At 48.9% G+C, this 13,081-nt stretch overlaps 2 protein-coding genes and 1 pseudogene across 2 annotated transcripts; 2 read left to right on the top strand and 1 right to left on the bottom strand.

Annotated features, from left to right (window-relative positions):
* The first annotated feature begins 3,145 nt into the window (after positions 1-3,145).
* Positions 3,146-3,400, top strand: LOC125528705. Its single transcript, XM_048693140.1, has one exon. It carries the CDS (start codon positions 3,146-3,148, stop codon positions 3,398-3,400), a length of 255 nt encoding a protein of 84 aa, XP_048549097.1.
* Positions 3,401-7,139: 3,739 nt separating this feature from the next.
* Positions 7,140-10,925, bottom strand: LOC125528704 (annotated as a pseudogene).
* Positions 10,924-12,513, top strand: LOC125528703. The gene is made up of 3 exons (XM_048693138.1): positions 10,924-11,064; positions 11,918-11,983; positions 12,213-12,513. Exons 1-3 carry the CDS (start codon positions 10,924-10,926, stop codon positions 12,384-12,386), a joined length of 381 nt encoding a protein of 126 aa, XP_048549095.1. The 3' UTR covers positions 12,387-12,513.
* The last annotated feature ends 568 nt before the right edge of the window (positions 12,514-13,081 follow it).

The raw sequence follows: 13,081 nt of genomic DNA, 5'->3' as shown, positions 1-13,081 counted from the left end.
GAGGAGTTTCGGAATGGTCCGGAGGTAAAGAATTATATATAGGAAGTGCTATTTCGGCTATCGGGACAAGTTTCGGGGTCACCAGTATTGTACCGGGACCACCGGAAGGATCCCGGGGGGTCCACCGGGTGGGGCCTCCCATCCCGGAGGGCCCCATGGGCTGAAGTGTGGAGGGGAACCAGCCCATAGTGGGCTGGTGTGCCCCCCAAGGCCCACCCCTTGTGCCTAGGGTTAAAACCCTAGGGTGGGGGGGGGGCTCCCAACTTGCCTTGGGGGGGCACTCCACCCCCCTTGGCCACCGCCCCCTAGGAGATTGGACCTCCTAGGGCCGGTGCCCCCCTAGGCCCCCTATATATAGTGGGGGGGAGGGAGGGCTTCTTACCTACGCCTTTGGTGCCTCCCTCTCCCTCTCCAACACCTCCTCTTCCTCCATAGAGCTTGGCAAAGCCCTGCCGGAGTACTGCAGCTCCACCACCACCACGCCGTCGTGCTGCTGCTGGAGCCATCTTCCTCAACCTCTCCTTCCCCCTTGCTGGATCAAGAAGGAGGAGACGTTACGCTGACCGTACGTGTGTTGAACGCGGAGGTGCCATCCGTTCGGCGCTAGGATCTCCGGTGATTTGGATCACGTCGAGTACGACTCCCTCATCCCCGTTCTCTGAACGCTTCCGCTCGCGATCTACAAGGTACGTAGATGCATCCAACCACTCGTTGCTAGATGAACTCATAGATGGATCTTGGTGAAACCGTAGGAAATTTTTTTGTTTTCTGCAACGTTCCCCAACAGTCTGTCCTCAGGACAACTTCGACAAGAGTGCGGTAATGGTCTTGGGATACTACCAAGATGAATGGAAGAGCATCGCGGATCAGCTCAATTGCTAGCTTGGGTGTTTCCCCACAAATTATTTGGGGATCCCCATTAGTGATTCGAGGCTCATGGTGGCAGAGCTGCGCCCCACGGTGGGGAAGCTTCAACACCGCATCGAGCCCTGGCAGGTCCGGTGGCTCTCGAAGGCGGGCCGGACGATGCTTATTAACCGATCCCTTGCCAGCCTGCTTTTATTCATCATGAGCTTCTACAACCTTCCCGAGACTCTGCATCATGAGATTGCCACAGTTCAGGGGCGCTTCTTCTGGACCGGCGAGGGCGATAAGCAGAAACACCACATGGTTCGCTGGTCGGAGATCTTTAAACCGCGCGACCAGTGTGGTCTCGGGATCACGTCCTCCAAAAGCATGAACATAGCCCTCCTAACGCGGTGGTTGTGGCGGATTGCCAATGGAGAGGGTGGCCTGTGGCTTCGCCTCATTCAGCAGAAACACCTCCGTGGCCAACCTCTCGCCTTCTACCAGCGGTCTGGAGGCTCCCAGTTCTGGCAATCCATTATTCAGCTCCCGCCTATCCTCCTTATCAGCACCTCGATCGCGGTTGGATTGGGCACCGCCATGATGTGTCCTGTTCTCCATCGCGGCTGACCCACAGATCTCTGTCGCGACGGCCGTTATTGACTTAGGGCAACTCGCGTTCCTGAGAGCGTTTGGCCCGGCTGAGAACGCTGATTCGCATGAGCTACTGGAATGCATCACGTTACACGAGCGTGATCTTGAGTTAGGAGATGACCGTTCCAGGTGGTGGCTAGAGCCATCTGGGCAATTCTCCACTAAATCTCTATACCAGGCCATCACACCTTTGCTGGGTCATGAGGCGCTCACCACCATCTGGGAGATCCGGCTCCCCTTGAAGATTAGGACATTCTTGTGGCAATGGATTCACGGCTGCCTCCCATCCGGCGTGGAGGTCCTGAAACGCAAGGGCCCAGGTGATGGGTGGTGCCCGCTCTGTGGGCCTGAAGAGGATTCGAACCATATCTTCTTCACCTGCGTGTCCGCGCAGTTCCTATGAAGTTGTTTCCGCGAAATAGTGGGTGAAGGCTAGGACCACAACAACTTCCCCGCACACTTCGCCGAACTCCAGGCGTTATCACCCTCAGTTCGCCACATTAGGTGGATGATCATCGGGGTGCTAGCCTGGACGTTGTGGACTGTTAGGAATAAGTTTGTGATTCAGTGCATTCCTCTTCGTCGTGCTACTGACGCTTTGTTCAAATGGTCTGATTACTTGCATCTTTGGCGGCTGCTTAACCGTCCCCAGGAGAGAGATGCCATCACCTCCACCATCACCCAGCTTCGCTCGATGGCTCTCCGGATGGCTCCACCGCTTCCCCCACCACCACCGGAGCCGGATTAGATCTTCTCCACCTCGCAGCCACCGCCGTTGAGTTTGTTGTGTGTGTCGTGCGCCGGTGTTGGGCTTGTTGTGCTGTGCCCACAGCTGAACCTGGGTTTTGTCTGTGTGCGTGTTTGTCGGACCTACCTGCGGTGGCTTTATGTGTGTATTTGTTTGGTTGGTACCTTGATAACTTTGTGCTTGGTGGTTGCTTTATTTATAAAACGGAGTGAAAGCCTTTTTCGGTAAACTATTCAAAAAGAACGCCTAGATCTAGTTAGTTACTCTTATGCGGACGGAGGGAGTATGCACGAGACAAACGAGTTTGGTAGCACTTAACCAAAGCTCAACTAAGAATGGATCGGATGAGTTGCTTTCATCAAAAAATATTCTTAAAGAAAATCAAAAAATAGAACAGCTGCCTGTACAAGATTATATGGATCCCACCGTAGAACAAGAACAATCCATCTTTTGATAACGCTCCTGATGAGGTTATCCTTTTACTTATAAACGATGCTATTTTAATTATGAATGAATAAGGGAGGAGAAGTTTATCAAAAAAAACAAACATCCGCGCCTCTCTTCTTGAACCAAGTTTTTTTTAGGGGAAATCTCTAACCAAGTCAACACAAAAGGAGTGATGAGAACATCCGTAGCCCCTCCTTCCCTTCCACCTCACTCAGCCTCCCCGTTTGACCCCTTCCACCCAACACTCACCACAAACTCCCATCACAGATGGACACAAAAAGACCATCTCCCTTTCTTCTCCAAGAAAGATTTCTCATCGCTCAGGTCTCAGCTCACAGCCAGTCCTTGCACCGACCCTCTCCTCCTCGTCGCTCGCGAAACAATGGCTTCCTCTCCCCCCCCCCCCCCGCCCCTTCCCCCGCCCCTCTCCTCCTCGTCGCTCGCGAAACAATGGCTTCCTCTTCTTCTGCCAGCGCCCGAAGCAGCCGCGTAGCCACGTGCCTCGTGCTGGCTCTCCTGGTCGTCAGCCTCAGAGAAGCCTCCGCCGGGCGCCCGCTCCGGCCGGCCGGCGACGCATCCAGCGATAGCGAGCAGAAGGACCAGGCGATCGTCGACAAGTACGCGCCACTTTTGCCCACCATGCTGCCGAGGGCCCCGGCTCCTCCGTCCGCCCCGAGCGGCGGCACCAACGAGGCCCGGAACTGATTAAGCAAGCACAAGGTTTTGCCGTAGGATGGACATGTCGATCTACAGAAATCGCTAGGCATAAATCATGATTGTTTGAGTGGGAAACGGACATATAGTGTAGGCCTCCAAAACTATACCTTCATTCTTTCGTTTGTCCCTTCAAGTATTGTATTGAAAAAGTACTGTCTTCATCCATTCTTTAAAGAATCGATTGCTCATAATCACCGACTCAAGATGATACTGGCAGCAAGGATATCCCAGCTCCTGACCTCTGCAACAACTTTAGAAGATAAGTTTTACTGTCCAAAAAAAATCAGTAATACCATTCTTACCTGAAGAACTTACCCAGGAAAAAAAAACTCTACATGAACGCTGACTTGGAGCGATATCGTAGCTCCTCTGGATTTCATCTCCACTCCTCCTGGGATGCTATTTTTCAAAAAACTCCAACATTACGCAGGTGCCAACTAATTTTTCTTTTAGACTAGAGTACTGAATGTGTTCAGCAAGAAATTATTATGTTTTTCTATATTCGCGGTTATCTAGCTTGTTCTGACAGCTCGCAAAACCAATCGAGTCCATTGGCGAATTGAAATCGTCTGTTGGAAGTTTCAAGAGTATTTTCATACTCACAGCTCAAGCAGCCAATATTTTGTACATGACTTAGCAAGCTGCTGTAATTCAAAGATCACTGTTGACAGGTGATTCGAAATAGACCTGGTTCGATCCTGGTATCCAGCCATGGAGAAGGAATACAAAGCAATGTTAGATGTTCGACATCCGACATTTATTCAGTATTTCGGCTGATGTTTATGCTGCTGTGAGAAAAAAGAACAGCCGCCTCCTTTCTTTCACACGTGTCAGCCTCCCTTTTTTTTGACGAGAAGGCCTTCATGGCTAGCTTTATTAAACTAAATAACAGATACATCGTCTGCCAAGGAATTGGCAATGAAACTTGGTGGTGCCTCGATCCATAGAGACGGATCGTTTGCACGGCCATATTCAGCTAGCACATGAGCTGTCGTATTTGACTCTCTATTACAATGCTCAAGAAAAACCTTCCCTAAACCTCTTAGTAAATCTCTGCATTCTTCCAAGACGGGGCCAGCCACCATTGATTGTCCTTCATTCAGTTGTAGAGCGTTTACTACAATGAAGTTATCCATCCTCGCCATGATGTTATTGCAACCCATCGAAATAGCTAACTTCAAACCTTCCCGGAGTGCTGCAGCTTCAGCAGAGACTACGTCTGCGACGTGGTCAATACGTGAGGTAGAAGCTGCTATGAAGTTCCCTTTGTGGTCTCTTATAATGGCTCCACATGACCCCGAATGATCCTCCTCCCGGAAAGATGAATCAACGTTCAAGAGCTGTTGCGACTCCAGAACTATTGGCCAAGAGTTTATCCTCGGTGTTGGCGCGGGAACGGCCATCGCACGGGTGAAATTCAGAGTAAGTGCATGAATGGATTGTCCTGTTCGCGCCGGAGGTTGAACTACCTCCCCGCTAACATGCATCCTTCTCTGCCACCAGATATACCAGCTAGCCATAGCGATAAGTTCAGGTAGGTCAAACTGATCCATATACACCTTCTGATGCACCTGATCACACAATAGAAATTCCAGTACTGTTGCTCCCGATCGGTCCACCAGTAGAGCATTAGATATAGTATTCCAAATCCCCAAAGATGACCAAACTGCTTTGGCTCGCTCACAACTAAAGATGGCGTGCTTAATATCCTCAGCAGCCAAACGACATATTGGGCACTGAGAGACGTGGCCTATGTGCCTGTTTGCTAGGACACTGAAACACGGAATTGCATTATGTAAGCATCTCCACAAAAAGATCTTGACTTTCCCAGGAACTTTCAAACTCCATAATTTCTTCCATACTGGGTGTGGCGCTGTCCCACCAAACAAGTTTGCTTCATTTGCCTCGCCTACATATGAAACCTCCCATTGTTTATAGTAAGCTGATCTGACTGAAAAAATCCCGCTCCTAGTCAGATGCCAAGCAACATAATCTTCTGTTACTTGTTGGTGCAAGGGGATCTGTAGGATGCGTTCTGCATCGATATGCCAAAAAGATTCACGGATCAGCTGCTCATCCCATTCACCTGTAATCGGGTCTATGAGTTCAATTACTTTTGTGAGCACTTGGTTACCCCGGACAGTGACCACCTTCCTTGAAAAACTGTTGGGGATCCAGCAGTCACTCCAGATATTAATTTTTGCACCATCGCCAACCCTCCAAATACAACCTTCTTTGAATGTTTGTATGCCCGCCCAAATGCTTCTCCAAATATAAGAGGAGCCCTTCTTCAGTTCACAATTCAATATGTTGCCAGTGGGATAGTATCTCGCTCTTAATACCCTTGCACACAGGGACTCATTATGCTCAATCAGCCTCCAACACTGCTTGGCCAGCATGGCTAAGTTGAAACTCTGGACATCTCGAAACCCCATACCCCCCTTTTCCTTCGGAATACACATTCTCCACCAAGCAAACCAATGCATCCTTTTATGGTCTTCCTCGTCACCCCACCAATACTGCGACATTGCATCAGTGATCCCCTTGCAAATTTTCTTTGGGAATTTAAATACACTCATCGCATATGTAGGGATGGCTTGGGCCACCGCTTTAATTAGTGCTTCTTTTCCACCATAGGATAAAGTTCTCTCCTTCCACCCATTTACCATTTTCTGGATTCTTTCAATTAGATGTTTGAAACAAGTTACCTTGTCTACTCCAATCATCGATGGCAGCCCCAAATATTCATCAGACAGCGCCTCAGTCATTATATTCAGTATTTGACACACATCGGCTTTTGTTTCCACCTCTGTATTGGGGCTGAAAAAGATAGAACACTTGGCCTCGCTCACCATTTGGCCTGATGCTGCACAATAGTCATCTAGGATTCTTTTCAAGGTTTGGGCATTCCTACAGTCTGCTTTCATCAAGATGAGGGAGTCGTCAGCAAATAATAAATATGAGATACGAGGGGAGTCACGGCACACCTGAACTCCTTGTAAATTCCCAAGGTTCTCCTCATGGCAAATAAGTGCAGATAGACCTTCCGCACACAGCAGAAACAAGTAAGGAGAGAGGGGATCCCCTTGCCGAAGCCCTCTTGTTGGTGAGAACGGCAAGGTTTCATTTGAATTGAACCTTACCTTATACTGCACTGAAGTCACACATGCCATAACCAATTTTATCCATCTTGCATCAAACCCAAGCTTCTCAAGGATTGCCTCCAAAAACACCCACTCCACTCTATCGTAAGCTTTGTGCATGTCCAGCTTCACCGCACATGTCCCTTGCTTCCTTGTTTTCCTCTTCTTCATTGTATGAAGGCACTCATAAGAAACAATAACGTTGTCGGTAATAATCCTTCCAGGCACGAACGCACTTTGGGTTTCACTGATGATGTCTGGAAGTAGTAGTTTTAACCTTGCCGCTAGCATTTTTGAAATTACTTTATAAACAACGTTACAAAGACTTATGGGTCTGAACTGTGCAACCGTCTCCGGGTTCTCAACCTTCGGTATGAGCACAATAGTGGTCATGTTCCACCCTTCAGGAATGATTCCCGTGTTTACTGCCTGCAGCACTTCTTTTACCAGTTCATCGTCCAATATTGGCCAGAATTTCTTATAAAAAATTGCGTGTAGTCCAGCCTCCTTGACATGACTACCAATCCTGAAAGCAGATTTCAGTAAGACTGCAATACTGAAGTTGACCTGCATCCGGTTTTGTGTTAAACCAGATCAAGATTTGGAACATATCCCTCCAGTCTCATCTCATCAAGAAGCATGTTGAGGAGTTGATACATATCCTCCGCACTCAGGAGCGACAGGACGCGGCGGGCGCCGTTGTTAGCCATGAAACTGCGCGTGTTTCCTCCTTCGCAGTTTTTCTGTCGCATGCAAGTATTGTAGTGCGTGTATGAGCCCACGATTTTTTGTGTGCGGGCCTTGCCATGATTAACGGATCAAATCTGACGTGAAGTTAAACGTGGGATGGCACCGTGATTATAGGATCGAGCCTGTTTCTGTCGTTCTTTTTCTTTTTAGTAGTGATATATTTCTAAGAATGATTTTTACGTAAACTTATGTACTAATTGAATTGGATTGCTTCTGTTACCTAAAATCGTGGGGCAGTTATTACAAACCAAACAAAGATATCACGTATAGATTTGGTAAGAAAGTCACGTAGGAATAGAATGTTCCTTCTGTTTTATGTTCGACTTGATAAAAGGAAACGGAAGCATGGGATGGGCGCATGATTTTCGGATTCTCTCGTTAGTCGCTAGTAAAAGGAAACGGCAGCGAAGGGCTAGTCAAGAATGGCGCCGCGATTATCGGATTGAACGCCGGCACTCTTGTTCTTTCTATTCTCTGTCTGACTGAATACAAGGAAAAAAGGCAGCGCGTGATCTAGGTCTTCTTCTACCTCTTGCCCCTGTCCCTGTGTCAATTGCATGAGTGAGTACTTGATTCCCATGAACAGCGCCGGGTGGGACACGTCCAGAGCGTCGCCGGTGGCCGCGGTGAAGAAGAACAGCCCGCACCTTCGGTCCGCTCGGTCGGACCGGGCAAAGACCGGACCGGACCGAGAAAATTTCGGGCCGAAATTTAGCAACCGGACCGAACAAATTCTTCAGCGGGCCAGGACCGGACGGTCCGGTCCAGAACGGGCCACGAGCGGGCCGAAAAGCCCGCTCGCTCCGTCCAGCCAGACTCCGCACCATGCTGTGGTCCATCCCATGCATAGAATTCAAGAACTCTGCCACTAACCTCAATCCAGCTGCAACCTGGAATTTTGCTAACACCTCGCTCTCTCATCAGTCCTCTCATCCGTGAAGAGTTATCCAATCTAACTGAGCTTCCATATATCTTTGATGAAACCGCGTAGTTCCACGAGTTTGAGGGTTGCAGCAGCATGATCCTGTTGATGACCCTTGCACTGACCTCAACGTTTTTGCATTTCCGACAAGCGGCAAGCAAATCCCCCAACATCACCGTGTCTGCCTTACTAGGGGTCTTCTCGATGAAATCACGTGCTTATTCTAAATGTCCGGCATGTGCCAATAAATCAACCATGCAGGAGTAGTGCACGACCTTGGGAATGATTATTGGAACTCAAATGTCAAGGAATTGAACCAACGCCGAACATCTTTTAACAACCCTGCATGTACACAAGCAGAAAGTACTGCTATGGAAGTGGACTTTTGCTTCGGTACAACCCCCTAGAAAAGTTTACAGATTAAAGATACCCTTTCAAGCAAACATATTAGATTGTTCTGATAGCTTGTTTGACACATTGGGAGATATGGATTAGAATTAGTTGACCGTGAATGTACAAGGATACCCTTTAAAAGTAACTTTAAGATTCGTGTAAACTTACTTTTCGGGGGGGGGGGGGGGGGGGCTGTACTGAAGCAAAAGAGACCTTTTACGATACATCAGGTTTATTTGAGCCGTCATTTATGTGGTTGGATGGCTGAGATGAGCCAGTACTACAACAGATTTTCAATAGTATATTGAGTAGTTAGGGGTATTTTGGGTAGTTTACTATTTATCAATCGGACAAGCTGGTTCACGCAAGCAGGTCTCTTAATGGCCACCTAATAGATTGAGCGTAGTGAGGCTCCTCGGAGGAACTGAATGTCGGCAGTTGCACGGCTGCTTGCCGCGTTGTAGTCCGGTGTTGCCTAAGGTCGAAATCGATCTCGAGCATATATCGCCGGAAACCTTGGGCTCTGTTGGAGGCCGCACGCTCGCATGGCATCAATCTCCAGCTTAATTCGCCCGCCGTCTTCTACGTCCATCGGCTTGATGACGCCCAATGCCTCCATACAAAACAGTTCCTTCTCGTTGCTGTCGTCCTTGCCCGGCCGGCCAAGAAGGGCCTACATGTCGGCGGCGAACTCCATGAGCTTAGCATCCGTCGGACCAAATTTAAAGCTTCCAAGGTTGAACGGGCGCCGGAGACGGCGTTGCACTTGGCTTGGTGTTGGGTTCTCGACGATGTCGTCGTCCTCATCGCGGCACAACACGACGGACGTCGTCGCTTCCTCCAGAGACGACAGCAAGCAAAGATTCACGAGGACGGGATCAAAGATGGGGACGCGGTACAGTAGGTCCTCCATGTCGGTCTCCTTGCACACTTCTAATTCTCCGGCGAGTCCCCACAAGACGCCTCTGGGACGACGAGCCCCTTCGATAGGAGGGGCCTGACACTCTTGCCTGTGAGCCCCTTCGATAGGAGGAGCCTGACGCTCTTTGCCTGCGAGCCCGGGGCCGCGAATGGTACTCTAACCACGCTGCCACGACCTCGTCGCCGCGGCCCGTAGCCCGAGGGAACCACGGTGAAGTGGGCTGCAGACCCGCTCGTGCCTCCACGCGAGGGGGTTCACAGAGTGCACAGATGTCTTTGTGCCGGCGAACTGCCCGGAGATTTTGGGTTCGTGTGGCATCAATAGTGGCGGACGAATCGAGCGGCATGGATAGGATGCGATTAAGAAAGAACTAATATAACCCTAATAGAGAATTACCAGTATATCCTAGAGCGAAATTTTGATTGATCCATATTGACCATTGGATTAACTAAATACTACCCACTATATTGGGTAGTATGATGCACCATAAAAAATCTCAAGCAAAACTCATGGAAGTGACATCGTCCGGCCGGAGCCCTTCCCCATTCCTCATCAGTTCAAACTGCAGCACAGGCTGAGAGTACCGCTACCAAGGTTATCTTATCAGGACGAGCCCCTGTTTGCCGCGTGCTGTGAAACCGGAAAAAATGGCTTCCTTTGACATGTCATTCTGCGAGTACCTACGCCATCATACATACCAAACACAAATGATCAGGCCAGATAAGATTACGTACATTCATCGGAGATTTTTTCAAATGAGAAGTGAAGTGGAGATCTATCGATACTTCCCCTGTGATCATGGCATTCCAAACGACGACATCCTTGTCAATGATGCCATCAAACACTCTCCAAGCCTCCGCCATCTCCCCGCACTTCTCATACATCCCAATGAGAGCTGAGCCGACGAGCGATCTCACCTCAATCCCGTCCCCCAACCACCTACCAAGCACCAGGTCTCCGGCATCCTTGCACGCCACAAGCATGACCGCCACCGTCACCGCGTTGGCACCCACCGTCGGCGACCATTGCATGGAACGCCTGTGTCACATCGTCTACCCTAGAGTTCCAAGAGATGACGTCCCGTTGGAGAACTCCATCGAACACCCTGCGCGCAGCGCGGGGGCAGTCGAGGTTGGAGTACATGGCGAAGAGGGAATGGGGTTGGAGTACACTCTGCAGCCCGAGCTTCTGCGAAGACAGGCGCAGGGCATCGAGCTGTGGCGAGGAGGAGGAAAGGCGTCGGGGCGGAGCGCGGTGCGGGGGAAGCCATGGGCATCGCCGGTGATGTTTAGCGCTCCGCTTCAGCTTATTTTAGGCCCACTTGTCTACAAAGCTTTACTTCACTTTGGAAAATACGTACAGTTCTTAGCGGGCCACCGCCATGACAACGCCGCCGCCGCCAGCGTTCGTGTACCGGATTAGCACCGGGGAGGAGTGGGCGGAGCTTCAGCGCACCGGCGGCACGCTCGGCGGCGACCTCGACCGATCCACTGGCTGCTTTCACCTCGGCGACCTCGCCCAGGTACCCTCGGCTACAGAAAACCTCTTCGATTCCTTCCGTCCTTTACCCCCATCCTCTCCAGATCTCTCGGTTTTGTGAGATCTCCGCTATAGATTCTAGTGTAGATGTTGTTCTGTCTGATTTGTTAGTAGATTTCTCCCTGTATTGCCTGATGTGTCGAGGTTTGGGGCTTATTGCCTGATTATGCCCAATAATCCATGCCAGATGTCTTTTCTGAGTGAATCTTTCAGTTTATTTAGATTAGACTGGTACTACCGGGTAAGTTATATTGATCCGTAATACACGAGCAAGCTGTTGAACAATGATTCATGAAACGAGATGTAGATCAATGCTACTACTAAATAGAACGTTTGGCATTACGGCATACTATACCAACAGGAAATCACATTCAGCAAATTTCTTCTATTAAGGAATTAAATCTGAAAACGATGCGTTCTTAGGCCGTGTTTTTGTGCAAAGGGACAAACTCACCAATATACTCTATATACTCTAACGACACTGGTTTGGGGATGTTTTACTTATTCACATGATACATGATATTCTCCTTCACACTATTGAACTGTCTTTTGCTATAAAAACACACACTCTTGAACTGTCACACATCTTGTAATATATGTTTCTTGAGCACTGACTTCTACTGTACCAGCTTCAGTGGAACCAGAAGACTATATCTTATATCACCCTTTTTTTTTTGAAGCTGTCACCCCTGTTATTTCAATGCCGACTTGATCTGGGATCTTATTTTTTGTAGAAAATATGAATCATATGCATTCATTCATATATATTTTTTGTATCTGTATGTATGTTGGTCCTTATCAAAAACCAAGTTTATTTTATCCTTGACTTGGTGTAGGTGACACTAAAGAATTTTTTCCATGGGCAAAATGGTCTATACTTGTTACAAGTTGATGCTGCCAAGGTATTGATCTTTAAACATCCTTTATTTTTCTAGATTTACTACTCCGTCCGTAACTTAATGTAAGATGTTTTTGCAATTCAATGAACTGTATAAAACATCTTACATTAAGTTACAGAGGCAGTATGTTTTAGTGTATTTATCTATATGGGTTTTAGGACACATGCACAAATTGCTACCTATTGATACCAAGACATTTACTTGTACAATTTATTGTTCTTGTGTATCTTAGATTGCAGATGGCTTAATTTATGAGGCAGCTGATGGCTGTAACTACTTTCCTCATTTCTATGGTCCTGATCGGAGCTTTGCACCCCTTCAACTAAGTGATGTTGTCAAGGCAGACAAAATAGTGCTGGCAAACAATGATTTTACGTCCAGTCTACTTGATGGAGCGGCCATCTAATTCTGATGTGTAACTGTAAGGTCTCACTCTTGGCCCTTGTTTACATAATTTTCCTGTAAGTTCCCTGCCAAATTTATCAAAGACAGTCCACATGCTTATGCTAGTAATGGAAAGTACACAAATTTAATGTCAACCTTAGAGGGCCATGAAAATGGTAATGTCGGGGGATGACCCCCGGGTAGGGGATGATACTTGCCTGATCCCACGTACGTGGCTTAATTTGATTGGAACAAAATAAGGCCCGGCCCCACCCCCTTAAAATCAGGGGGGAGATGATTAGATTAGAAAGAAATGAGGAAAAAAGACAACCATAGGATGAAGTGGGAGCACGGATGGGAGCATGGGGAGGGAGCAGGCAAGCCGGATCCCCGGGTAGGCACCGGAGCCTAAAGCGTTTTTTTCAAACATCAGGGCGGCTGGCGCCCCTCAATCTGGCTCCACGGCGCAGGCCGTGTCGGCACAATGCCATGGCCAGGCCGACTGGCTGCGGATTAGTGACCATCCCATCTGACCGTATGATAAGACCATTCTCCCACGACGGGAGCGCATGGCTACAGTGCGGTCGTGTTCGCTGACCGGAGTGCCCGACGTCAACGTAGCTCGCCACTGTAGTCCCACCACTCCAACCACTCCATGACACGGGAGGTGACAAGCAACAACATCGTGCAACTGGTGGGCCCAGGCAGCCGGGGGGC

The sequence above is a fragment of the Triticum urartu genome, unplaced genomic scaffold (genome assembly GCF_003073215.2).
Source record: "Triticum urartu cultivar G1812 unplaced genomic scaffold, Tu2.1 TuUngrouped_contig_5048, whole genome shotgun sequence".
Taxonomy (NCBI): domain Eukaryota; kingdom Viridiplantae; phylum Streptophyta; class Magnoliopsida; order Poales; family Poaceae; genus Triticum; species Triticum urartu.
Note: the sequence above shows the minus strand (reverse complement) of the source record. Positions and strands in the feature narration are given on the sequence as shown.

What these genes read in the sequence shown, in the direction of transcription:
- LOC125528705 (XM_048693140.1), top strand. Translation starts at nt 3,146, where the DNA reads ATGGCTTCCTCTTCTTCTGCCAGCGCCCGAAGCAGCCGCGTAGCCACG.
- LOC125528703 (XM_048693138.1), top strand. Translation starts at nt 10,924, where the DNA reads ATGACAACGCCGCCGCCGCCAGCGTTCGTGTACCGGATTAGCACCGGG. An exon ending in ACCTCGGCGACCTCGCCCAG is followed by an intron (nt 11,065 to 11,917) that starts GTACCCTCGGCT and finishes GACTTGGTGTAG; the next exon opens with GTGACACTAAAGAATTTTTT. An exon ending in TACAAGTTGATGCTGCCAAG is followed by an intron (nt 11,984 to 12,212) that starts GTATTGATCTTT and finishes TGTGTATCTTAG; the next exon opens with ATTGCAGATGGCTTAATTTA.